This window comes from Falco rusticolus, chromosome 6 (genome assembly GCF_015220075.1).
Source record: "Falco rusticolus isolate bFalRus1 chromosome 6, bFalRus1.pri, whole genome shotgun sequence".
Lineage (NCBI taxonomy): Eukaryota > Metazoa > Chordata > Aves > Falconiformes > Falconidae > Falco > Falco rusticolus.
The window spans coordinates 86,536,922-86,563,588 of NC_051192.1; the positions used below are offsets into that span (position 1 = coordinate 86,536,922).

Consider the following 26,667-nt stretch of genomic DNA (forward strand, 5'->3'; position numbering starts at 1 on the left):
CGCGCGGGCGCCTGCTGCATGCTGGGAGGCGCAGGGGAGCCGCCCCCCGGCGGAGCGCGCTGCCGCCGCCGGGACCCGTCCGGGAGCGGGGCGAGCCTCTCCCTCCCACGCTCTCACGGCGCTGGAAGCCCGCGCGGGCGGGGCCCCGCTCCCCAGGGAAGCTGGCTGGCGCTGCTGCGGCAGGACTTGCCTGTAGCAGGCCCAGGCTGCGGGCCACCAGCCGCGGCGCTTGCCCTTAAGCCCTTTAAATCCAGGTCATGGTCCTGACCGAGTAGGAGGGCGGGTGATGATTAACCCAAACCGGTGGTTCGGGCTCGGGAGGAAGAACGCCGGTATTACGTCCAGCACCCCCACGTCAGGCTCGCTGGCCACCGGCGGCTTATAACGCCCGAGTGCGGCTCCGAGGTACTAGCGGTGTTTGCGGAGGGGTTTGATAGCGGGCTCGCTGAGAGCAGAAACCGGACTTAAACCTGGGGCCTCCCGGGGGACACGCCGGAGCTGCCTCACGCCCACCCCACCGCAGCCGCGGGGCACGGCCCCCCGCGCCCAACCGGCACCGGGTGCGCGGGGGCGTCGCTCCGGCGGCTGCACCGCCCGGCGCGGCCCAGGGAGCCTCCCGCGACCCCTCCTCTCCCCTTTCCACCCGTCTCAGCCTTTGTAGGAGGCTCCGGCGGCCACCCCCGGGCCGAAGCCCCCCAGCTGCCTGCCCGCCCGCCGGGGGCGGCGCGGCTTCCCGCGCGCGGGGCTGGGGCGGGGCGGGGCGCGGCCGCCGGGCTTCCCTCGCTTTGGCGCCAACTGCTTCGGGCCGGGGGCGGGTTTCGCTGACATCGCGGCCGGGGACGTCCCGTGCGTCTGCGGCCGTTGGCTGCCGCGGCCGGGAGCCCCGCCCCCTCGGCGCCCGGCCTGCGGGACCAGCGGCGACGGCGACCTGCGGGGTGTCGCGGGCCGGGGGCGGCGGGCCGCGGCGCGGCGGTTAACCGGTGAGTGAAGCCCGCGGCGGCCTGCTTGGCGGCGCCTTCCTCTCCCCTCCTCTCCCCTCTCGTCCCTTCCTCTCCTCTGCCGGTGCGGGGCGAGGCGGCGCCGTGTGCGGGTGCCGCTCCCCTCCCCCCCACTCCTGTGCGGATCCCGCCGCCCAGTTCGGCCTGGCCCGGTCCGGGCTCTCCCGGCGCCCCGCGGGCCCCAGCCCCGGCGCAGCCTGCTCGCCCCGGCCCGCCGGCGATGGCGGGGCTGCGGGTGCCACCCGTGCGGCAGCCGCTGGGGCCGCGCTCCCGGGCCGCGGCGGGCGGCTCTCCCGCGCTGACCCCCGTGAGGCCTTGGGTGCTTCCGCCGCGGCAGCACCGGGGCGGGCGGGGACCCCTCCCGGCCGCGCAGGGCGGGTGAGGCCTGGGGAGCGGGACAAGGCCGCCGCCTCCCAGCTGCCTGGCGGCTGCTCCGTGCCTCTGCCCGCCCCGGCACCCCCGCGGGACTCCCGGGCTCGCCTTCCCTGCCCAGCCGGTGCTGTGGCGGTGCAGGCAGCAGCTCTGGCGTCAGGGCTGCTCGAGTGTCCGTGCCGCACGCGGCTGTGCGCCCAGAGTCGTTCTGCAGCGGGTGCTGTGGCGGACGCGCTGCGTCCCGTGGCCGAGCATCAGCGTCACGGTCCGTCTTGCCTGCTGGTGCTCGTTGGTTTGGCGGCTGGTGTCAGAGAGGGGAAACTTGCTCTTAAATAGTCAGCAGAGAAGTCGGGTTATTTTAGCTGGTTAAGGTATGCCTTCAGATAACCTATTCATAGCATGCACTGCTTGTTTTCATACCAAATTTTTTTCATAAGATCTTTATTTGACACATACAAATTAAAAGATACAGCTGAAGATCTTCAGAATGCTTGTTTATGAGACAGGTTTTTACTCCCCTTGATGGGGCTCTACTTTTGTTATCTTGAGGTAAGTTTTCTCATTCTGGTGTTGGATTTTGTTGAAGAGCAAGGGATGCAGGTAGCTCAGGTATAATTGACTTATTTCAAGATGCTTCTGGTTTATGATGTTGTTCTGAAATTATCAATTAACGTGTTGTCTTTCCTCTGATATCTTACTCATAGATGGGGAAACCATAGGGAGTTTATATCATGGCAACAGATGAGGATGAACTGGGACTGTTTGATATCCGCTACGGTGGTAAGATGTGTTAGATTACTTTGTTTTGTAGTCAAGTAACACAAGCAGTCTTCTGAGAATAAATAGATAAAAAAATAACTTGGAAAACAAAATAGAAATAATTTAGATTGGGAAAAATTCTTGCGAGCTTCAACTCTAAACATCAGTGGCCCAGTATCGTAAGCCTTATCCAATTAGTAAGTTTAGATTTTAAACCATAACTCTGTACTTTGGATTTCTAGTGCATTTTGAGGGGGTTCCTGGAACTGGTCTCCCCTGTGGTTTATGGTATACTATTTAACCTTTGCTGCATCTTAATGAAGCGTGTATTTGGGTGGTTAGGAGGATTGTTCCTTTGTTTGCTATTTGCAAGAGCAAATGCGCTATCATCTGGTATAGTACCAGCAATCAGGGTACACAAACTTTATTTCCAGCTCTGCAGTTGATTCGTCTGACATATGTTTGTGAGATTCCCAGCCTCAGAAGGACTGTGGATATTGATTATTCTATTTTTAATAGTAATAATATTTGTTGCAGAACTGGAGAAATACACGTATTGGGGGTGAGAGTGATAAGAGGCATTGGAAAAAGATGTGAAGAGAGCTGCAGATTTTGATTGAAATACTTTTACAGTACCAGTTAGTCTTGGGAATAGATGGCAGTACTAAAGCAAACTCTTTGAGTTATGATACAGACTTCTACACTACTTTGTTTAGCCTGAAATGTTTATTTTCACAGTAGGGATTTTATCATACTAATTCTTTTATTTTTGTTTCTGAGTTGTCTGACTTTTGTATTCAGTGTATTCTAGGAAACAGTTTCAAATTCACATCAAATTGACTTAGCGTATAATTTTAAAATTTATTTGTACTTAATGCCATAAAACTTGCTTCATATGGCACAGTTCTTGTAGTGTTCAGAAACTGATCTTACAAGACTGTCTTTTCTCCACAATAGCAGTAGCTTGCTGAGTAAAATTGCCTTGTCTTTTACTAGCCTGTGCTACTACTTTTACTACTCTTTACTGGTCTACGATCACAAATGCACTTATTTTATGGGAAAGTTAGAGGTTGGAGTTTACTAAATGTTTACTTTGGCTTCTTTTTTTGTTTTGTTTTGTTTAGCTGAAGCTTCCCCCTTCAGGGAAGGTGATGAGAGCTCGGTGGATATTTATGATGGCTTGGACAATGGTTTGACAGTTCCTGGTAGGTTGATTGTATCTTGCTGCTGCTTGGCTTGGAGCATTATGTACTCTCTGTGTTTCTTAGGCTGGTTTTAAGTAAAAAACCAGTTAGCTTTAAGTTATATTTAGCTGGTGTAACGTACGGCTCTGAGCTACTTCTTTAAACTTAAGACATGTATGTTACACTCCTGTGTAAATACAGCAACTTCCTAAATCTTTTAGCTGAGTGATAGGAGTTTTCATGTGATTGATATTGGTTATTTTAAAAGACTTGGGCATATAAAGAGGTGCAGAGTAATCTTAGCTATTCTATCTGTGCCTTGACAATGGGACATTTTACCTTGAAAAAGGCACCTTTATTTTGTGGGTTTTAAATAGCTTCAGGACCAGACCCTACAGTCACTGGTCACTAAATCCCCAGTGAGAGCTCCAAAGCATAATTTGTGTGATACAGTGCATTCAGTAATCCTTTTAATCTTTTGTTACTTTCTCAGTAATTTCACATCCCAATGTAAATTAATTTCCTCTTTTAACTTTGAAGATAGGAAAGAAATGGACCCCGCACCTTTTTGTTTATGATTTTTTTAGGAGTCTTAGTGTACCGTTTAATGAAATGCTGTTTCTGGTATTTACACAAGTGTGTCTCTAGTGACTTGACTACTGCAAGGCCATTGAATTTTTATTGAAGGGATATATGATATTCTACAGACATAAAGCATCTATAACTCTTTCTCTTGTTTTCCATTTTGTATTTGTTACAGCATATAAGAGTATTCTCTAAATCCATGTTTCACATACTGAGATGCTTTGTCTAGTAAGGAGGAATAAGAGTGCAATGCAAGCGTTTTATATAATCTAGTTCTGGGATATCTTGGTTTTAAATTTTAAAACAGAATTGGTGAGAATTTTGCTCTATACAGATAAATGTTATTTGCATGTCATCTTGCATTGTGTTAATAATATTCTATGTATTATAGTATTGTCCAAGGGATTGAAGTGCAGCTTTGGTAGCTAACTTCATTTATTCATCTGCAAATGGATCTATATTTCAGAGGTATCATGAGTCAGGTCCTGTCAGCAATGCGTATTTGGTGAACAGAGAACACAGGTTGATCTGAAGGAAAAGCACCATTACCTGAATAATTGGGGTGTTTGGGTGTTGGGTTGGTTTTTGTTTTGTGGGTTTTTTCTTTCATTTCTTTTGAAGTAGAGCTGGGGAGTTTACATTTGTGAGGGGATATAAACCAGCAAAAAAGCACTTATTCAACACAAGAAGCATGGTATTCAACCCTATACCAACTCGACAGCATAACTTCATTTGATTCGGATCAACTGGTCAGTGTATGTGAATGTGTAGGAGGTTGTTAGCATCTGAGTATTCTTTTTCTCAGTAATTTTTTTTCTGTAACTGCAAATGTTTCTAGGGTGGGGTCTGGCCAAAAGCTGTATGAATTGTAGGATGCTTGTATTTATTCTGCCTTTCTGCTATCTATTGGCTCTGGAATTGCAGAACCTCAGATCACTGCTAAGGTGTAGTCCTTCTTGCTTTGTAAATTGGGTAGATTTACTGTGAGTTAGCTCTCCTTTGACTTAAAACAACTTACTAGAAGTCACAGAATGCAGCCATCTTTGTTGTTGGATGTCCTGTATATCTCTTAATTTTTCTAATGCTGTGTTTTCAGCTGAACTTTGCTTTTCATCGTTACCTTTTATGTCGGTGTAAATTGGATCAAATATTTCCAATAAAACTAACATAAATGTTGAAAGAGATGTTGAAATTTAGCAAAGAAATTTCTCCAGATGAGGTCCTGTGTTTTCCTCAGTGACACAATGCATCCTGGCTAGAAAAGTACTCTTTTCTTGATGTAATTGATTTTCTTTCTACAGACAATTCTGCTCCAAATTCTACACCAGCTGGAAACAGCTTAAATTTATTTGATGAGATATTAATTGAAGAAGGGACTGCGAAGGAAGCATCCTACAATGAGGTATGTGTTAACGTGACAAAAATAATTCTGGTGTTCTGGAGGTTTTTTATTCCAAATTTTCTTGTGCAAAGTGCAAAAAATGTTGTCAGTATGCTTACGTTATTGGGAAAATAGGGAAACTTTTTAAGTAAGTAAACCCAAGAGTGTGCTAATTAACTGTTATGTCAACAAGTTTATCATAATAAGTGAACCTCTCACTCTGTGACATGGTCTGTTCTCATTTAATGCCCTTCGCATGTGGTTCATATGTCAGATACATTATGGGAAAATGTACTATAATGTCTTTCTAGTTAAATATCCGTTCAGATGTCTGATACAAAGCTAGTCTTGACATTTCTCCCTGTTGCGACGGAGGGAAGACACAGTCACTCAATATGAGTGATCAGCAGACTTTGTTTATTGTACCTTACAGTCACCTTTTATGCCTTGTTATAATTAGCTCATACTTATTACAAAAGTTAAGCTCATTATTGGTTAGTTGCCTAAATATCAAGCCCGCCCCTAGTTTCTCTTCTGTAGTTATCTGTTCCCACCTGCAACATTCTTTTCCCACCGCAATCTTCCTGATATTGTGTAACAAGAACAGCCAAGGATAGTGTGTTTTTGCTTTACTTCAGATAAGCTGAGAGCGATGTGCATTTTTGTCCAGCCAGCTGGACTATGTCTATGTGAACTTTTTCAGCTAGCCAGTTATCCACATCTCCCAACAAATTTTACCACACTAAAGCAGATGGGTCATGGATTAATCTTACATGTCATTAAATTTTGTCCTTGAGACTGAAGACAACCATGCAGTAGGTAACTGCTAGCAAATTAGCAGAACACTTACTCATGTAGCATCACCTGTCCTGGTCCATAAGACACATCTTAACTAACCTTGGAGTAAAAGGGACAGACATCCATAGGTATAATGCACTACAGAAGAAGCATGAGCAAAACCTCCAGGAGTCTACAAAGTGATGAAAATGTCACTCTGAAAGCAGTTGACTGTTAAATATGACAATAGGGAAGTTGTCCATTCTTCTGTGAAAGTTTTGTTCCTATCTGCTTTTAAAGAAGGGCTCATGCCAAATGTGTATTTTTGTGATCTCAACAAGAGCATGTCCTTTGCAGCCTATTTTTGCAGTCTTTTTGCACTGTACAGTCCAGTAGTAACTTTGTGTTGTGTTTTTGTTTATCTCTTTTGCATTATCTAAAATCTGACAAGTCCCCATCTGTAGGGCTCTGATAACTCCTGCTCCTTGGTAATTGTCTTGAATTTCACAATAATACGATTTCCTGTTAGTCTGTAGTCTGTTGGGCAAACACATACATATTTCCTCTTATCTGGGTGTTTGTGATGTTTTAGAGACTTGTGTACCTGTTGGAGCATATTGAGGCTTTTTGTTTTAATGTGGCTTTAATATGTTACTTTTGGAAGAAAAGCAGAGATTTTTAATACACATAACTGTGTTAACTAACTATAAATCCAGAGGAGTAACTTTTCTGTGTAATTAAATCCGCTTCTGTGCTGTGAATTCTCTCCTTGGCAGTTGCAGGCAGAATATGGAAAATGTCAGCAGCAAATTAAAGAGTTGATGAAGAAATTTAAGGAAATACAGGCACAGGTACTGTATTTCAAAGGGCAACATTATCAAGATTTATGTAAAGCAAACTTTTTTTTGCTATTGCTTTAAGAGAGTTAATTTCATGTGCTTTCCAGAATTGATCCATCACATGGATGGTTTGTGAAGCATCTCTGTAGGAGGTTCTGCCTAGGACAGTTGGTAGGATAGCCTACTGATGAATTTACTCACTGATCTTACTAGTTTCATTATGTTGTGTGCGGTAAGACTTTAGTTGCTTAAGCTATTTTCTATCTCCTTAATTAGAAAAATAAGCACGTCAAATGAGTAGTTATCAGAAAGGTATCCAGTTCTCTTGCTTTTTTTAAAAAATAGGCCTTTACCACACTATGAAGAGGGTTGCAGCTGTACTTGAGCTGCCATTAGAACTGGAAGATGTCTGCATTGCTTTGAGCACAGTGCTGTTTTGATGAGGCTGAACTGCTCTTCTACTTCAGCTAGTACCCCCATGCTGTGCCATTCTATATAGTTAGATTATTTTACAATTCTGCAACATGCTTTACTGTGTATTACAGATAAGTCCCAAAGGTTCTATGCTTTGCAGTGGTAAGCAGCTTCTGCCCTGTGACACACCTATAGTTTTCTGCACAACTTGTCTGCCTTTCTCAGCAGGCTTTGCTGAGGATAATTATTAAGAGAAGGGCCTATCTCTAGGACTGACAGAGCATTCTGGAACATCTCTAGAAATGCTAGAATGATAGAGCACCCAAAGTTTGGTTTAATACCTTGAAAGAAATACAATTACCCTTTTTCTCTGAAAGTGCTTAAAAGCTACGTCTCTCATTTGATACAGTGACCAGGAAAGGAATAAATCGAGTAAAAGAATGAAGCAAAGGGGCAGACTATAATTTTTTTAGCATCTTTCGGTTTTAATAAATTGAATGCTTGAAACATCTTAAATAGTTACTAGGAACAGAAACAGGAGCATAAATGTGATTGATGTTTAAAAAAAAAAAATTCCTTTGGAACTCAGTAACTCTGACTTCTCCAAAACAGTTTCTGTATGTTCTACTGTCAGTTTGCGTGTGACGGGACTTTTTCTAATGGTTGTCTTGCACTGTTTTACATTATGTAAAAAGCTAATTCTTTTTTTTTTTTTTTTTTTCTCTCTCTCCCCCTCTCTTTTTTTGGTATATATGTTTAAAATAGAATGTCATTCTGCAGAATGAAAACCAAGCTCTGAAAAAGAATATTTCAGCACTTATCAAAACAGCAAGAGTGGAAATTAACCGTAAGGATGAAGAAATCAGTAATCTCCATCAAAGGTACAACTACTCAGTGGAACTGAAAGCATGCTTTTTGTCTGATCATGTTTGTATACTTGTAAGAAACTTTTGTGGTGTTTTACTTAAACTAATGGTTTTCTTCATTACTTAGTAAATAATTGTTTGTGTGGGTTTAATTACTGGCAAAATCAGAAAATAGGTAAGTGTCTCTGCTTGATGAGGTCTTTGGTTTCTAATTAACAAAATGAGGAGGAATCCAAAGGGTGACCATTGCCACCATTCCTGGTGGGTTACCTAACCATTTTCCATGTTTCAAAGCAGATGCTATCTTACACAGTTCAACTTCAGAACTGGTCTGTTATGGTCTCAACCATGAATTCCTTGGAACTTCAGACAACAAATGAAAATAATGAAGAGACTATGTAATGTTTTCATGGCAAGATATGAAAGCCCTGTCTCCCATGGTGGGAAGTAGCAGCTAGAGAATTCTTGGCAATTTCTGTGTATTACTAATCTTATGGCAAGGAGTTAAAAATATTAAAGTATGGATACGGGAGTAGCTGAGTCTAAGGTTTCTGAACCACTTGAAACCAGAGCACGGTTCCAGAATTGAGAACCCCTAGCTTATCACAGGGTTACCTGCTTGTCACTTGTGTGACATCAGCCACATTAGTTTGTGTTTCAGTTTGACAATTTGATGTTTTCTGGCTCCAAAGGTGTCATAAAGAAAGGTCATTTGATGTTACTGTGCTAGGGGCTATATGCATAATAACTGTGATTTATTTTTTTTTCCTAAATACAGAAAATTACCAGGTATGATCTGATGGAGGTTAAGAGGTTTTAACATGTGTAATTCTTACAGTTGATTGGCTTTGGTATGACAGCTATCGTTTTCACACCTTTGACTGTGGTATTCTGGGTTTTAAATCACGTTGTTTGAAAAATATTTTTGTTGTTTTGAATACTTGACCTCATTAAAGAGTTTACAAACTCTGTTGCAATGCCTTCTGATGATGATTAAAAATTTATGTATAAGGTATTTGATCTAGGCATTTTGGGGGCATACATCGTGGAAAATTGTGGGGAAAGTGGCACTTTGAGGTATTAGAAGCATGCCTTGTCTGCTGCATGGTCTGTAGTAAATTAGCTCATCTTAGGGCAATCTACCTATCTGTAAAGACTACTTCAAAGATAATATCTTTAAGGGGACTTGTTAGTGCTTATCTCAAAAAAAAAAAAAAAAAAAAAAATCAAAACCAAAACAACCCCCCCACTTGAATACAATTACATTTATCACATATGTAGCGCAGATCTAATAGCCAGCCTAAAGCGTGGCAAAAACTTAGTGGTATAGTTCAAAATTAAACAGAAATATAGGAAAGGGTTTTTGATTACAGCAGCTGCAGCTTCGTTTTAGTTCAACATTCACATAGGTGTCACATTTTTGGAGTAGAGCCAGTTGTATAAGAAGATCATTACATATTTACGTTTACTGTGTTGGCCCATAGGAAGTGTTTGATTTTATAAAGCAAAACTAACCCCATTTTGTATTGGAGATAAATACAGATTTGTTTTACATGTGAACTGACTCCTTGCAACTGGACACTGAATCAACATAGAATTTTAGGCTAAAACCAAGTATCTGTGTGTAACAGCCCCTTCATCTTTGGCTCTAAAAAGAACCATACATTTGGTGGTTTGCTGCCATCATTTGTTGGTATGACTCTTACTTTTGTTTCCCTCTGCATGGATTAGACACAATCATTCTTTTTAGATAAAGGAGAGTATTTAAGAAGGTTGCAATTGTCTTTAATCATGTCATTTTAATGAGATGTTTTGTTAAATATGGCAGAAAAGTGGGTTGTTGTGGTTTTTTGTTCGGGTTTTTTTTCTGGTGAGGTAACTGTTGAGTTCTGTCAGTAATGAGTAAGTTCAGGCCATACAGGCTACATGTGTCCCTTTACATTATTTTTTTTCCTTTTTATTATGACCTTGCAGCTGTAGCACGTGGCCTTGATGAGGCTTGATTATTGTAATTTACTACTTGTTTTCTGTAGCTTGCAGCAAGTTCCAAACATGGTAGTTTATTTGCTTATTGTATAGAGTAAGCACAGTCACATTTTACCTATTCTTTTGGCTGCTGGTTTACCAAGTAGTAAAGTATTGAATTGCTTTGTGTTTTATTTTTAAAAATCACTAGTGCTGTAAAGAATAACTTTTTTTTTTTCTAGGGCAAGATTTTTATTGCTGGACAATGAAATACTCATCAGAATTACGGAAATTGTTAGAACCAGTACAGATTTTTTCCACAGATCTTGCTTTTTCTTTAGATGAATTTCATTTCAAAAGCATGGATACAGATTATGTTCTTTTGCTCTATGCTAATGGAAATTTTTAAACTGCTCTTTTTATCCCACATTTTTTTTCAACATGAAGCTGAAAGAAAGCATGAAAAATTTTGAGATCTGTGGATTCATTGCAATTTGACTTTAGTTATGTTTAAGTAAACGCAAAAATAACCTAACTTTTTTCTTTTTATAAACAGGCTATCAGAATTTCCCAGTCATCGAAGTAGTTTCACCAGATACCTTCCAGGATCAACTAATGGAAGGTGCTCTGAGATGTGTAAAACAAAAGATTCCAAATTCAGACCTCCTGATTCAGGTGACAGTGTAAAGATGGAGCACAGAATGAAAAATGACTGTTCAAAAGATACATACCACAGTTACTCATCTCATAATACAGACAGTGGGAAGTCTAGCTCTGAAAAAAGAAACACTCCATATTTGCTGAGATACCCTCCCGAAGAGCTCTGCATTGACAGTACTCATACCTGTCTGCCAAACTATGACCATAGTTCCAACAAGGATAACAGAAAGGAAAGAAAAGAAATTAAAAGTAATGAACAGTACAGTAGGGGAAGTGGCAACAAATACAAAAGAGAAGTACATCAGAGCACTGGAAACAACGGTGACAGTGAAGAAGGAAACTCAGATCCTCAGCAAAAGCTGAAAACTCTTTCAGAGAAAGCTAGTAAAAATGACTTGCAACAAAAAAGTCAGAGCTTAAAATTCAAACGCAGTCCAAGTGTAGAAAGAAGAGTAGAAAGAGGTGTTTCTTCCAGGGAAAAACAAACTACTGGTAAAGACAGATTTCAAACAAGAGGTGAATTGTTTGCTGATGAGAGATCGCAAAATGTATTAAAAAAAGACATTAAAACATATGATAAAGATGAAAAAAATGCTGGCCAAAAAAATAAACCAAATGAAAAGCTACAAGAGCAACCAAGGAGATCTGGTAGAGGGAGTAGTCCACACTCAAAGAATGAACAATCAAAGAGTCTTCATGAATCACGTAAATGTCGCATGGAAGAGTCTAGAAAAGGAAAAGACACTGACTGCAGGAGAGACAGGGGAGCAAATGATTATACTTCTCGAGATGGAAGGACTTCACCTTCTAGTTCCAAAAGCAGAGAACATAAATATGCACGCTTGAAGGAAAACAGTAGTAGATATGAATGGGAAACAGCACATTCCAAATCAGAAAGACACAGAACTGAAGAAAAAAGGAAAAGAGAAAGAGAGAATCAGGATGAGAATAAACATTTTAGAAATGAAAGAAAAGTTGCAAAAGAATTTTTTCACCAATCTGCAAAAGAATCCAAGAAAGGTACAGATGTTACAAAAAGTGAGAGAAACAAGTCCTGTAAGCTAGAAGCAACATCCAGAGTAGCAGACAGTTTTAAAGACCATAAAGTTCCCAAAACTAAAGATGATCACACTGGGACAAAAAGCAAAGACTTAAAACTTAGCTTTATGGAAAAGCTAAATTTAACTCTTTCTCCTGCTAAGAAGCAGTGTCTCTCTCCAACAGATAGACTTAAAACATCTTCCCCAAAGGCCGCTGATGAGGGGAGTGCAGAGCTCACGCTGCAGGCAGAACTGTTAGATTTTGCCCACCCTGTTAACTGTGGTCCCACAGAGCAATCTGATTTAACACTACAAGTTCTGGACAGTGCAGCTCAAAGTGACGGGGCACCAGCACCGCCAGTTCCTGTTAATTCTGAAGATGAAGCAGTGGAAGTTGCAGCAGCAGATCCAGCACAATCTGAAGCATTGTCAGCAGTGGCAGTGGATGAACTGAGCTCGGGAATCTTACCAGAAGCACAAGTGGGTCAGGTACAGCCCCAGGCCTTGCCAGGAGCAGCAGAGTTACCTGTTCCTGATGAGATGCAGGCTGAAACATCAGAAGCAGCAGAGGCTTGTGATGTGGTTGAATCGGAAGCCCCAGCTACAGCAGCGGCAGTGTCAGATCTGAATCACCCTGAATCTTTGCCCCTGGAGGTGGCAGGGAGTGTGGCAGAGTGTGAAAACTTGCCTGTGATGGTGGGTGTGATGCAGGATGATGATGTACCAGCAGCAGCACAGTCTGAACCTGTCAGTGAAAGTATGAGAGCCCTTCCAGAGTCAGCAGCAGAGAAGAAAGAAGATAAAATACGGCTAGCTGCTAACATAGAAAGCTCAGCAGACCAATGTGGCTCTCAAAACCTTGTCTTGGATGACTCTGAAGCCAAAAATTCTGGTGACCTGGAGTGCTGTGATATCACAGATGATACTAGCGAAACAAAACCAGACTCTTTAATGGAAGTAGTGAAGGATGATGATCCTTTGGCTGCAGAAAATGTTGAGTGTCCCACTGAGGGAGAGGGTATCTGTGAAATTAATATGGGTACATCTCAGTCACATGACAGAACTATGTTAACTGAGAAGGATGAAACATTAGTTGACCAGAATGCTTGTGATCTGGAGCCAGACTTAACTGAAATCCGTACTGCAGCATCTTCTCTTAGCGGTGAGATGTATCCTAGAACTAAAGACAGAGAAACTAACCCATTTGCTATTGATGATGACAGCTCAATACTAAGCATTGATCTCAATCACTTGAGGTATATTCCGAAGGCAATCAGCCCACTGAACAGTCCGATGCGCCCTTTGGCTAAAGCACTTAAGATGGAAAGTCCCTGCAAAGGTCTTGTGAAGAGTTATAACAAAGGTATTTGTACACGTGTATTCTAATTTCTTTTCTGCATAAAGGCTTAAAAGATCCATTCATGGAAAGCAGAAGTGACTTCTTTTAACTGCTTTCTCAAAAATACAAATTGTTTCTTCTTAAGCTGTTTAAGTCTCAGTGGTCCTTTGTGTTGGAACCATTTGACAGTACAGCCAACACTGTAGCCAGTTGACCATTTACTGCTATAAAAATTGGAGTTTCTCACTACTGCCAGATAAGTCATTGAAATAAGAGTTATGTACTAACTTCTAAAAAGGAAATCCATGTAGGTTTCTTGATTGCATTTAGTTCTGAGTAGTTCACATTAGGTTTTTCTCTGAAATTGTAGGGGCAAAAGTTCCTTAAGATCATATTGTATTTATTTGTGAGAAAGCTGGAGAGAGTATCTAAGAGTTAATTTCTAGGAATGTCAGCTAAGAGGTAGCTTTGCTCTCCATCTGGATTAATTTCACTGTGAATTCATATATATACTTAATAATTGTAAATCAGTGGGGAGAATAGTAGAACAAATAGAACATTAGGATTTATCATTGATGAAGTAAGAGACTAATAAGTCCTCAATAAGGTATCAAGGAGATAACATACGATGACAGTACTCACAGGAAGAGAAAATAGGTGACCCAAAGTTCAGATCTTTTCCTTGTGTGAATTTAAATCTTTCTGTAATATGCAACTTTCTGCAACTCATCAAAAGCTTTCTTGGAACTTTGGATTTCCTACTAGAAGAAGAATTATAGAGTTGCATTTAAATACTTTTTCTTAGTTTTGGAGCATAATCCTATCTTCTTGCAAATCTTAGTGTGGTTTGCTCAGGAATTGTGTCTCTTGTGCTTGTGTCTCTTGTGCTTGAGACAGCTATTGTTTCACAGTTACTGTGAATTCCTTTAGTAGTTTACATTCTTTTGAATATCTGGGGGAACACAGGAGCTTTGGGATCAGAGTAGATGAACATCAAATAAGAGTATTTTTATGATTTTGTAGTGTTTCCCCAAATTACTTATTAGAGGAATCCATCCAGCAGCGATTTTCAGCTCTGAAGTTAGATGCTTAGTTGTCTTGGTGATGTGACTAACGATACACACATCAAATGTTCTGCATCTGTTAAATTGACAGAAGGCAATGGTTTCTCTTGGTCTTTGACTTCAGTACTCACCTTTTTACTGTTCTGTAGGACAGGGGTACATACATTAATACTGTATTTTGACCACTTTCATTTTATAGTTTGGTTTGTCAAAATATTGATTTGTTTGAGTAGGTATTGATCCTTGTAAAACTGAAATGGAGCGGTGGCAGAGTATGTTTTTGCTACTGCAGAATCTGTAAAGTAAACTTTTTAAAATGTTGCTTTAAAGTTTTAATTGCAAGTTCATTTTTTTTTATGGAGATCAATTTAAATATGATCTTTTATGAGATTAAATGTTAGAGGTCAGTAAGTAGTCTAATTATGTGCAATTGAACATAAGAGTGTTTTATTAACTAGAGTGCCCAGCAAGCCTAAAATTAACTGCAAATCTTATTAATTGATACATATACACTTCAGTGGAATTTTTATACAATGGAAATGAGCTTGTCTTTTCATCTTTTGTAGCATGCTGCTTTGTAGCTAACTGTAATTGCTTATTTTTCTTAACAAAATAGCATTTGGTTTGAGTTTAAAATAATGATTGAATATATATTTGATGCTATCTCAAAAATATAAAAGATTTAATAAACATCTGTGAGGCAGAGTAAGGCATGCTACAATTGGCAGAACTTTAGCTTTTCCTCTCACGTACCTCATTTCTGTCATTCCGGAACCTGAACTGGAGACTTTGTCCAAAATTTCTGAGAGAAAAGCTTTTTAGGCGGTTGTGCTTAGCTACAGTAATGGTAATCTTAAAAGCACATAAAACTGAAATAGGAGATTTATCATGCGTGTGCTGCCTAGTACTTGTTTGTTTAGTAAGTCAGTTTATTGAAAGACTCAAAAGAGCCTTTATTTCAGCCCTGACATTAATAGGTCATTAATAGGGCATTTGTTCTTCTCATTTTGTTTCGTTAAAAGATAAGCCACTTATTGTATGTAGATGTTAGTCTATAATAATGTTGAAGTTAAATTTTAGATTGTGCAGTGTTCAGAAAACTTGTTAAAATAAATGGAAAGAACTCTAAAGCTGATGGAAACTGCTAGATTTTTTTCTGTTTTCATTGGACGTATTTCTGAGCGAGATCACATGATTTTAGTGAAACTTTGAGGTCTTACTTGCCCTTCGAGGCTCAGAAAAATCCTTTAAACTAGCAGCTGCTGAAGGAAACCACCCAAACTTGTTATAGCTCAGACTTCCTGAGTTGTCGTTGGCAGTTTCAAACAGTTCTGAATGGTCACTTTAGAGAAAAGAATCTTCCAGGTTTTTCTGAAAATGTCTGTTTATAATTGCATTCTTCATGGTGATTGGCAAATTGTTTTCTTTTCATAGATGTAATTCCTGAAAGTACAGTCGTTGTCTGTCCATCAAAGAATTTGTCAAAGGAGTTAAACAAAGAAAATCAGAAGCCAGTTAGCATGTCTGATGAACACTTGGAGATGGAGTCCCAGCTGAGTATCTCTTCAGATGAAATAGAAGAAGGAGAAATCATAAGCAGCGATGAAGAAAAATCTAAACTAGAAAGAGGCTCTGAAAATACAAAGAAGTCAAGACCAAAAGCTTCTCCCGAGGCACGAAATTTGACCAGCAGTCCGCAGAATCAAAAGAGCAAAACTGTGTGTTGCAATGAAGATTATGGAAAATTTATTTCTGTGAAAGTAAGTACAAAGAAGAACGGAGAGAGGCATAAAAATCAGACTTTCAGATCTTCGAAGGATATGAAGAAAAATAAAACAGTGAGCATTGCTTCTCTTGAAAAAATAGTTCATGTTATTGTTGAACCTTCAAATGTACAAGAAGTCATGCAGATGCTAAGAGCTGTACGAAAACAGATGAGGAAAAATTACATGAAGTTCAAGGTACACTTCCCAGTTCAACGTTTTCACAGAATTATAGAATCTGGTATCATAAATTTTACATCATTAATAAAATACTTGAACTTTTCCAAGATGTCTACATTAGGTGAGACAGTAAAATTGAATATCTGTGATATTATAGAGTCCAAACTTAAGCAAGTTAAAAAGAATGCAATAGTGGACCGTCTTTTTGAACAACAAGTATCAGATATGAAAAAACAGTTATGGAAATTTGTAGATGAACAGCTTGATTACTTATTTGAAAAGATAAGGAGAATTATAATAAAACTATGTGATGTGCAAAATGAGAGTAAGGAAGGGAAATTTGAAAAAGCAGGAAAGCAAAAACACAAGATCGGTCATAAAAATGATGTGCAAAGATCTAGAAAAAGGTCCCTGAAAGCCAGATCTCAAAAGCACGAAGAATATATCATTTCAAAGCAAATTGTGGGTTATCAGCGACCTAAGTGTCAGCACGAGAAAAGTAAAACAGATGCACCAAAACCTGCCTTTACCAAATGTCTTAACTCCATTGATAACACGAGGAATTCCCAAGCCAAAGTGCACCTCTTTAAAGAGAATAATTTGCAAGGCACTCTCACTCCATTTAAGGGTGTTAAATACGAAAAGGAAGGATTCCAACTCTCCAGAGATGCTAACAAATCTGATCTTAGTTATGAGCTTCTTACGGAACAACAAGCATCCAGTCTTACGTTCAATCTTGTAAGTGATGCTCAAATGGGCGAAATTTTCAAAAGCTTATTGCAAGGTTCTGATCTCTTAGAAAAAAATGGTGGCAATATTGACAGAAATGAGTGGGAATTCAGGACTCCAGAGAAACAGGTTTTAGACAGTTATAAATGCAGGGGTAATGCTGCTGAACTGGTGCAAGAGGTTGTTCCAAAGGAGACTTGTGTGGAATCTCGACCAGTAGAGGATATTAACTGGCCTATTGTTTCACCTGTAAGAGCTCCCTCTTTAGCATCTAGGCTTCAGATGTCTGTTGATCCAGATGTACTAGATGAAAGCTGTATGTTTGAGGTTCCTACAAATGCAGCTTCATGCAAAGAAGATGAATGCAACTTACAAAAGAATAAATCATTTGTTTCTTCTATCCTTCTTGAAGATTTGGCTGTTTCCTTAACTATTCCATCACCTTTGAAATCAGATGCTCACCTCAGCTTCCTAAAACCTGAGAATAATTCTAGCTCAACTCCCGAGGGTGTTCTCAGTGCACATTACAGTGAAGATGCACTACTTGAAGAGGAGGATGCCACTGAACAAGACATTCATTTGGCTTTAGAATCTGATAACTCAAGCAGTAAATCAAGTTGTTCTTCATCATGGACAAGTCGGCCTGTTGCTCCCGGTTTTCAGTGTCGTCCCAGCCTACCAATGCAAGCAGTAATAATGGAGAAATCCAATGACCATTTTATTGTAAAGATTAGGCGTGCAGTGCCATCTATCTCAACAGCATCTGATCAGGTGGCTTTAGTGAAGGAGGCACGGGTGTCCTCAGCTAAGATTGAAAAAGAAGAAATAAGAAGTGGGGCAAAAGAAAGGGACAGTCAGATTGCCACAGCAGCCACTGTGCAAGGAACTGTCAAACCAGATCTGGTTAAGACAGATCGCTTGCCTCATGTCAGCATCGGAAAAGAACAACATCCTGCCTTACCTCAGCCTCTAAAGGAGTCATATAATAGTATTGGAAAGGAAGAAACTACTGGGTTGCTTGGACCCTGTAGAAAATCTTCAAACGCAGAGAACCATGACACTGAAAGCCCAGATGAAGGCTCAGAGCAATCTCAGGCACACAAATTGAAAGTATCTGAAAACATAAATGAAATGGGTGTTGGATGCAGTTTAGAGTCATATGTAGACATAACAGATGATATTGTTGGTGAAATTTCATGTTGTGCAGTGAAATCCACTGCAAATAACAGGAGCCAGGAAACTTCTGCAGGAAATTTGGAAACCAGTAATAAAAAGGAAGAACTGGAAGAGTGCGCTGGTGCATTTATAGACTTAACAGGAGAGTTTTCCAATGAGACTGCAGCAGGTGAATGTAATTTTGAAACAAAATCCACCTCAAATACTGATGAAGGATGCCAGAAAAGTATAGATGATAAAACTAGTAAAAAAAGGAAAAAGGAGTCTGTCAGAGAGAATTCCAACTCAAAAAGGCAACGACGAGAAACTGAATCAGCAGGTGAAGGGAGTGATGCAAGTGATACAAAGTCTGAAGAGGTAAATTCAGCACCCAAGCTATGTTCTAGTAAGAAGAATGAGTTGCAGCAGAACAAAGATTCTTCTCCTTCAGCGTCATCTGCATCATCACCTAGTCTGTATGCCAAAAACATCATTAAAAAGAAAGGAGAAGTAGTAGTTTCCTGGACGAGGTAATTTCTGATTTGATCTGTTTGATTGGTTTACAGTGTTTTAAACTACATGATAGACTGAAAAGTGGGGGGAAAAGGATATTTAGCTGATGGCTGAAGCTACCGAGTAGCTCGACATCCTGCTGTAAATAGTGGAGCAGGAGCTTCTTCCTGTCTATGCAGGATGGCTTTATGAGGTTGACGTTGTCTCTCAGAGTAGCACTGAGAGGTGCTGGAATCTTGTTTTATCCTTTGTCTGTAACAGTTGTTCAGAGGAATATTTAAAATTTAAATATTTAAAAAATTTTAAAAAAATTAAAAGGTGAACTGATTTAATGTAATCCTGTTAGTCTTTGGAAGAGAACAATTTTTAGTAATTTCTTAGGTAGGTTCAATCAGATTTGCCTTAAAGACAGTGGCTTCCATTATCATCACTAATTCCATCACTTACACCAATCTCTCAAAACAAAGGATACATTTTGCTTTTGTTTTTAATGCTAAAGTAACGACCTACTATGTTGCACTGTCTGTAATTTTTGTTTCCATGCTCCTTTCCCTGTCCAAAAATTCCAGCCAGGCTTGGTAGGGGGTGGAGGTCTTTTATGTTCCTACAAGGCCTGGAAGCATTAGTGTCTGTGTAAAGGAGAGCAACTAAAGATGCCCTCTCTCTGTGGAGGAGATGAAAGCAAACAGTTTTCTTCTTTGGGGCCTATGCTGCTCAGTCTGCAGAAATGTACTAACAGTTTAGCCCATATATTCCAGTTAGTAGGATGTGAATGACAAATGAGGTGATTCTGTGTATTGAAAATACGTGCAAAATTATTGTGGTGTATTTTTTATCCTTACCATAGCTAGCAGGTTTTGCTGTTCTTGCTACAACTTGATACAATCAATATCTCTTATAAAGTGGCTTCTAAAATTTTCAGGGCAGACTTTTCCAAACTACAGTTCAGATATAAAGGAAGTTTCTAGGTAGCATGTTAAAAGAAAATGCACTCCATGAAAAAAAGACTGTGAAAGCTAGCATGATTTTTAAATGTGCAAACCGATGAGATAGGAAGAGACTATTACAGTTTTCCTTACGAATACAACGAGTTTTTTTATTTCACAGTCTTTGTCCATCTTTGAACTATGCCTAAAAAACTTGAGTTTATTTAAAAACTAGTCATTACATTTTGCTTTGAAATGGAGGAAATTAAATATAATTTATTGGAATATGGCAGGTTTCAACCAAATGTACATAGTAGCTACTGTACAACGACTGTCTATATACATTTTACATATACCTAAATTCTTTAGTGAGACAAACAGCAAATCAATGACACACCCAAGAGTAGACTATCGGTCCTTTATTCTTGTGTGGACAGTAGATGTGCTCGGTGTTTGTTGTATTAAGCCACTTAAGAGAAGTCAAACATCTCTTTTTAATCTTTGAGTCAGTGGGCCTAAGGTGAAAGCTGCTGCTTAGCTGTGCAAAAGGGGGCAAGTCTGTCTAGAACTGCTGGCCCCTGTTAAATTTATGAGGGGTTTTTTCAATGGATGTTTAAATGTCTGGTCTAGAAGCTTAAAATTCTTTTTTATTACTTTGGTTTTGGGCTAACTCAATTGTAATAATCCTCATATGGATACATATTACCCTTTCTAATAGGGTAGCATGATCTCCACTACCACTTGTTTGTACTGAGCCCTGTTACTCTGTGCTGGGAGAGGAGGATCCTCCATAATTTCATTGCTGCTGTTTGAACTCGTGTTCCACAGTTTGGAAAAACTCAGAATTTTATATATGCCTGTACAATTTTTTTTGTTTGTTTGTGTGCATGTACACATATATATGTATTAATATTTTTAAAATGCGTTTTTGCTCTAGAAATGATGACCGAGAAATTTTACTGGAATGTCAGAGAAAAGGGCCGTCAAGCAAAACCTTTGGTTCCTTGGCCACTAGGCTGAACAAAAGTCCAAATCAGGTAGGTGCTATCATTCATATATTTGATAACAGCTATGTTGCTACATTTATGTTTGCAGTTGAACAGAAACCTTTGGAGATCTTCTGCAAATTTGGAAATTTTTTTCTCATGTCTTTTGTTGGGGGGTTCTTGAAAAAAAAAATCTTAGATTCTCCCAGTTATTACTTTTTTAAAATATACACGATAGGGATATTATGGTCCAGGGATTCTTCAGTACCTGTTTGATTGGTATTGAAACTGCTGTGTCCAATCATAAGCTAGGGATGACAGGATTGTTTCTGTCGTTGAATTAGTACTTAAAGAAAGGCAATTTTGGAGAGGCCCAAAGCCTTTGCACACTTCTAATAAATTAGAAAAGAATTAAAATTAAAGCTGGGAAAAAATACCCCAGGATTTTGTAGAAAAGACGTGTCTCATGAAAATGGTTCCTTTTTTCTTTCAGTTTTTAATTAAAAAACTTCAAAAGACACAGATGTCAAGTTGATGTAGCATATTTCCAGGGGTTTGCAGATAACTTTGTACATGTCTTGAAGTGCTATCTTAATCTCTATCCTGCAAATATGGAAAGGGAGAAACACCCATTTGACTAAGTCAGGAAATCCTGTGTACTCAGGATTTGGCTTTTAGGATGTTGTGTTGTATGATTACAGAATCTTTGCAGGGTTTAGAAGCTGTTGTGGTGGATGGTTGGGCAAGACAGTGTTATCTGTGCGTTTATGCCACTCTTCCCAGTTAGGTGTTCGGTGGATGGTAGATACACTATAGCAATATGAATTATTAACTTACTATTGAATGAGGTTGCTATGTAAGCTGTAACTATGCTCAACGAAGAGATGTTTGACTCTCATCTACAGACCAGTTTTGTAAAACCCTTAGTAGGCAGATTACTTTATGGTGAGCCATAAATACCTGAAGCAACAGTTGTACAAGAAGGTAGAAAGTATCCAATAAACTGTGGAGTACAAAATAAGCTTTTGTCCTTACATTTGAATCTTACTCACAAGTTATACCTGGCAAAATTCAAGTCCAATTGACTTTGAAACCTTCAGTTTTTCCCTCCTTGTTGTAAGGAAACCTGTGTTAAACCAGTAGTTGATCTAGCTCTCTGTGAGCTGACATAGAGGCTATTTTAGATGTCAAAGGGATAGGAAGACTTCCTACATCCAGTTAACCTGTTAATGGTGCTCCTAAAATTCTCCCGCTAAAATTTATTGGAAGCCAATAAAAAACAAAAAAGTGGTCTTTTTAAGAAAACTTTATGCTGTCAGATCAGTCTGGTTTTGTAGGTACAGAAATCTGGGGCCTTAATGTTATGTCTTTTTGTGTCCTCCATTAGGTTTCAGAAAGATTCAAGCAGTTAATGAAGCTGTTCAAGAAATCCAAGTGCAAGTAAACTTACCAACAAGTTGCTTCATGGTTGTGGGGTTTAACTGTTACCAGCAACACTGGACTACAACCACTGCATTCATGTGATGGGATTAGTGGAAGGTATCCAGTATACTGAGTTTGGTCATCTGGTGCACTGTTATTTACTTCCCTGTCCAGTTTCCTCTGAAGTGCTTTATCAGAATAACACAGAGGGGACTTTACAAACAAGCTAGCTAGGAAAGAAAGGGGACGTGGAAATGGAGAGGTATCATTTCAAGGGGTAACATCTCCTGTTGGTTAAATGTGTTCTATAAGCAAAGACAAGGGCATGCAGTCAAGTGAAAATGGTGGCTCTTGCTTAACTTCTCGGAAGTACTGCATATGGTGGTGTCAAACTAGGATTTTAAGAAGAGTGTTTTGGAATCCAGTGGGTAGATAATCCTGGAAAATGACAGGTATGTAATCTTGGTTATCTTGAAACATATTTTAAGAAGTTAGGCATTTTCCTTTTAAAATAAGGCAGGGCAATGATAGCAACGGTTCCAAAAGCTGCTTATCTAGTGTCAGATTCTGATGGTAAGGAATAGGTGGTTCTTGCTGCTTTGTTAGTCACTCATAGTGGGTTCCAAGGAGAGAATCTGAGTTCAGGGTTTGTGTTCAGCTTTAAGCACACTATCTAAGCCAGTTCTTAATGACTCCAGTGTTCAACACAGGTGAATGAATTTCTCTTTTAGGACGTCCATCTGTCGTCATTGACAGTGGAGAAAATCTAAGCCAGTTGTCTAGTCTAATCCCCTAACTTTTCAATTTTTGAAGTCAAATAAAGTGAGTCCCAACCTCTGTGAAAGAATGAAGCCAATCATTAATGCAGGGACCCGTTTTTCAGTTTCTTTTAAATTGTGAAATGCTGTAGTGAGTGTTCATTTACAAAGAATTGTCTTGTAGTTTAAAACATTTTGCAATTCTGATGATATTTTAAAAGACAGTATTGAATTTTGAATAGTTGGAGGGTTTTTTTCCACGAAAAATACGTTGGAAATTTTTCAGGGTTTTTTTGTTTTTCCTTTGGAAAAGGCTAGTATATTTTTCTGCTCCAAATTACATCTGGGAAAGGTACTTAGTTTAGGTCTTCAACATAATGAACATTTTGTCTTACTAAAAAAATAAAAATTGACAAGTGATTTTCTTTTTAAAATCAATTTAGAAACAGACCTTTACAGTTTTATAAAATGTGATTTTATACTTACTAACCAGGAGAAAAACTTTTCTGTAAAAACGGGCAGTGTCAAAAGCTTGTCAACTTGGCATGTTTTGACAGCAATTGTATCTATCTTTACAAATTGTTTAGTACATTAGAAATTCATTATGCTCTATTTTAAACTGGAAGCAGTTATAAGAGTTCCTTTAATAATACATGCTAAAAGTGTGTATGTATGTATATGTATACGCACACACACCCCCATATATTACTTCTTTATCCCAAATTTCTGCAAAGCTTTTTCTTTTTTTTTTCCCCCCCTAATAAACATACCTGGAAGTTGCACAATTTTTTGTATTATGAATTCATTGATGTTTGAGGTTTTATTCTTTTTTGAGGATCAGAACTGCTGTAGTCCTTGTTCAGCCAGAACATCTGCTGAGTTTAGTTAGACTTCGTTTAAGAATCCCACCTAAGCACATTGCCTTACAATTTAGGATTAAATTGGCTTTTTTCCGGAATCCAATGACTGCTTCTTCAGTTTCAGCATAATGGGGTTTTTTGCTGCCCCTCCAACTGATGGGACAAGCTTCTCATTCTAATAAACCATCAGATAATTTGTCAGTGATGTTGCCACGGACACCTTTGCAGTATTGTAGATGTGACCTACAGAATGGATTGTCATGCTGCCAAACAGTGCATTGTCCTCGTTTTAGACAGTGCTCTGGAAACTGTTACAAGGAATGACTTGAGTAGGTGATGATGTCAGTTCTGGCAGTCTTCCATCTTATGTGCTTGCTTCTGAAATGTTTGCTTTTGATGACCAAGTGTCATTTTCCATGCTACGCTGGCAGTGCCTAGTGGTTTCAGTGGAGAATTGGTATACCTGCTTTTGCTTGTTCTTAACAAATATTTGTGACAGTTGTTTACTTCTTGGAGATTTAAATGAGTCAGTTTGCAGAATAGTCAGTTTGCAGAGTAGCATTCATGTTTGTGAAAAAACCCAGACTCTACTAAGAGTACTATTTTAACCATATCCTTAGAGATCAAAATGTGCACAGTACTGAAGGCACTGAGGGAAGTAGCTTCTCTCCACTTAAGTGCTTCCTCTCTGTCTCAAAATAGCAGGCAGTATTTTGTTACAAAGTTGTTTATTCCTTGTCTGTGTTTATTTACTTTCTTATCTGTACAGGTTGGGGGGGGGGGGGGGGGGGCGGGCTTTGACTGTTTTGGTTCTGACTTGGATTCCTTTTTTTGTAAATTACGTAACTTTTTTTAATGTTCTGTCTGTTGTAAGTATCTGTACAGGTTCCTACGTGGTCATGTAAAATATTTGATGTGTGTGTATATATATATATATATAAATATCTGTACAAAAATAGAGAGAACTTTGTTTAGCCAAAGATGATTTTTTTAACTATATAAAACTCCAGGTTTATTTTGTATAAACTGAATAGTTTGCTTACTGTAAGAATAATGCAAAAAATAAAACTGTAAAATTCACACACACACGTTCTTGTTGAACAAAGGGTGGCTTGGAGTGGTTTTGTACCATTGTTTGTAATTTATTTCTCCAACAAGAATTTTGATACATATATGCAAAATGTGCTGTATGTAAATTACAGTCTTATTTGTGAAACCTCAGGTAAATGAAAATATTTTCTAGAACTGTTGGCTAATGGTTCGACGAGCAGAAATGCTGTGAAGCAGCATTAAAATTTACTTATGTTGGTTTGTATAAATGGGTAGTTATGTTGATGTTCTGGCCAATAAACATGGAAGTAATCAGCTGCTGCTCTGATGCAATTACTGCTCTGAATACATACTACTTGTTTCTTAGTGGGTGTGACTGGATCAGAAATTGGACAATTTCACAAGCGACATAAAACTTTTAAACCTTTATGAATTAGAACCTACAGCTTTTCTCTTTTTTTTCTAGAAGCGTTAGGTTAGTGCTGAGTGGAACATTACAAAGGAGAAAGACCTTTTTTCATCCAAGGCTTTTCATTGGAAGAGTGTAGATGGCAGCTCTTCGAGAGTCTCGCTCCGGTTTGCTGTTGAAGGATAGGTCTGCTTTGATCCTACACGTACTTTTACAGGATTCAGTTTAAAAATTCTTAATGGATGTGAGTATTGGAAAATTTTCCAAAGTGGACATACAGAGAGCAAGATTTATGGAGATGTGCATAACAGTGAAATCGTAGAGCATCGGGTATTGAATCTTGAGGGATTTTCTCTAAAGTGCCAGCTAACTGTCTGCATACAGCTGCTGACTGGACTGAAGGCATTTCTCTTAGGTGTCAATCTAGGAACCCACAGCTATTTCCATTAAGTCTTTCCTCTAATTGTCTTCACTCTAAAGCCAGCTGCAGAATAATCTTTAGCAATTTGTCTTCATGAAGGGAGGCAGCAGTAATAAAGCATGCCAAGGAACAGGTTTAAGGATTTCTTAGTAGAATGTAAGAAATCAATCAAGAGGCATTTCAGGAGCAAAATTGGCTTCGGTAGGAAAGATGAATAACGTTTCAGTGGTGGCTGGCACATCCTCTCCCATCGGAGTCTAGAAGTACTGTGCTGTGCCACTGAAAGCAACCCCATCTGAGTCACAAGAGATAACATGGGGAATAAAATGAACAGGGAAATACTTGTAGCAGAAAGTAAGTGGCACAGGTCTTGTTAAACTGAAGAGGCCAATGGTTTGTATCTGTGAACCTGAATAGTTGTCCATGTTATTAGACTAATTAGTATGGGTCTTTGATAATTAGCCCAGTCCAAATCTGTGCAGCTAGTCTAGTACCGGTAATGTTCATCTGTAGTAAAATGGAAAAATCTGCAAGTTCAAGTGAGGTGGCTTTTTTTTTTAGTAAACAAAGGGGTTTCTAGCCAGTCCAGTTACACTGTGCGTGGAGTGGTTTTGGCTAAAGGTGCTAAAATTCTGCAGTCTCATCCTGGCATTTCAGTGTGCCTGTACCCGAACTGCTTCGGCCACAGCCTGTTGTTCAGCTCGCTGTTCCACATGCATTGGCTTCAGGGTTTTATGGTGGGTTTGGTGAGATGGCAGAAAGCATGCGCTCTTTGAAGTGGTTTTGACCCTGTGATGTTAGCTGGTTTGAATGTCAGAATGGTAATACGTTAGTACAAGGAAATGCTCCTGTCTGTGTTATAAGAAGATTACAATTGGTTCCCATACGTATCCATTTCTGGTTTTCAAATGTGTGAATCCCTGACAAGATCAAAAGCTGTAATGCTCTAAAAAGTGTTTTTGGACCTAATACCTTAAGAACTTATTTTGTAATAGCTGCCGCTTATTATTTTACATGCTGTCACAGCCCAGACATAGTAAACACCCCGTACTGGGTTTGGATACTGGGGTTTAATGAAGAACCAGCGCGAGACTAGAGCTTTTGCCCTACTTGGTTTTCTGCAACTCTTGCCCCAGCACTATGGGCCCTCTGCTTCCCAGCAGGGAGGTTGCTTCTGGTCTGGGAAGGTCAGGCATGAAGTTGTGCTGGTTCACACTGTGCCACCGCTCAGTTACCTGTCTCAGGTGTCACT

The 26,667-nt window shown here is 39.7% G+C and overlaps 1 protein-coding gene across 3 annotated transcripts; it reads left to right on the plus strand.

Moving 5' to 3' along the window:
* Window positions 1-56: 56 nt before the first annotated feature.
* On the plus strand, window positions 57-24,900 carry CASP8AP2 (caspase 8 associated protein 2). Of its 3 annotated transcripts, none has more exons than XM_037391818.1 (10): window positions 57-405; window positions 2,075-2,150; window positions 3,254-3,334; window positions 5,200-5,300; window positions 6,833-6,907; window positions 8,075-8,190; window positions 10,697-13,203; window positions 15,678-18,600; window positions 20,447-20,546; window positions 21,883-24,900. In XM_037391818.1, exons 2-10 carry the CDS (start codon window positions 2,102-2,104, stop codon window positions 21,937-21,939), a joined length of 6,009 nt encoding a protein of 2,002 aa, XP_037247715.1. In that variant the 5' UTR covers window positions 57-405; window positions 2,075-2,101; the 3' UTR covers window positions 21,940-24,900. The 3 variants fall into 3 exon arrangements, with proteins under 3 accessions (XP_037247715.1, XP_037247717.1, XP_037247716.1); XM_037391819.1 differs by lacking the exon at window positions 57-405 and adding an exon at window positions 843-980; XM_037391820.1 differs by lacking the exon at window positions 6,833-6,907.
* Window positions 24,901-26,667: the final 1,767 nt, after the last annotated feature.

Excerpts from the sequence above, each read along its gene's own strand:
- CASP8AP2 (XM_037391818.1), top strand. The coding sequence starts at position 2,102 with ATGGCAACAGATGAGGATGAACTGGGACTGTTTGATATCCGCTACGGT. Across the intron at positions 8,191-10,696 it reads ATCAGTAATCTCCATCAAAG|GCTATCAGAATTTCCCAGTC; the intron begins GTACAACTACTC and ends TTTTATAAACAG. Across the intron at positions 13,204-15,677 it reads TGTGAAGAGTTATAACAAAG|ATGTAATTCCTGAAAGTACA; the intron begins GTATTTGTACAC and ends TTCTTTTCATAG.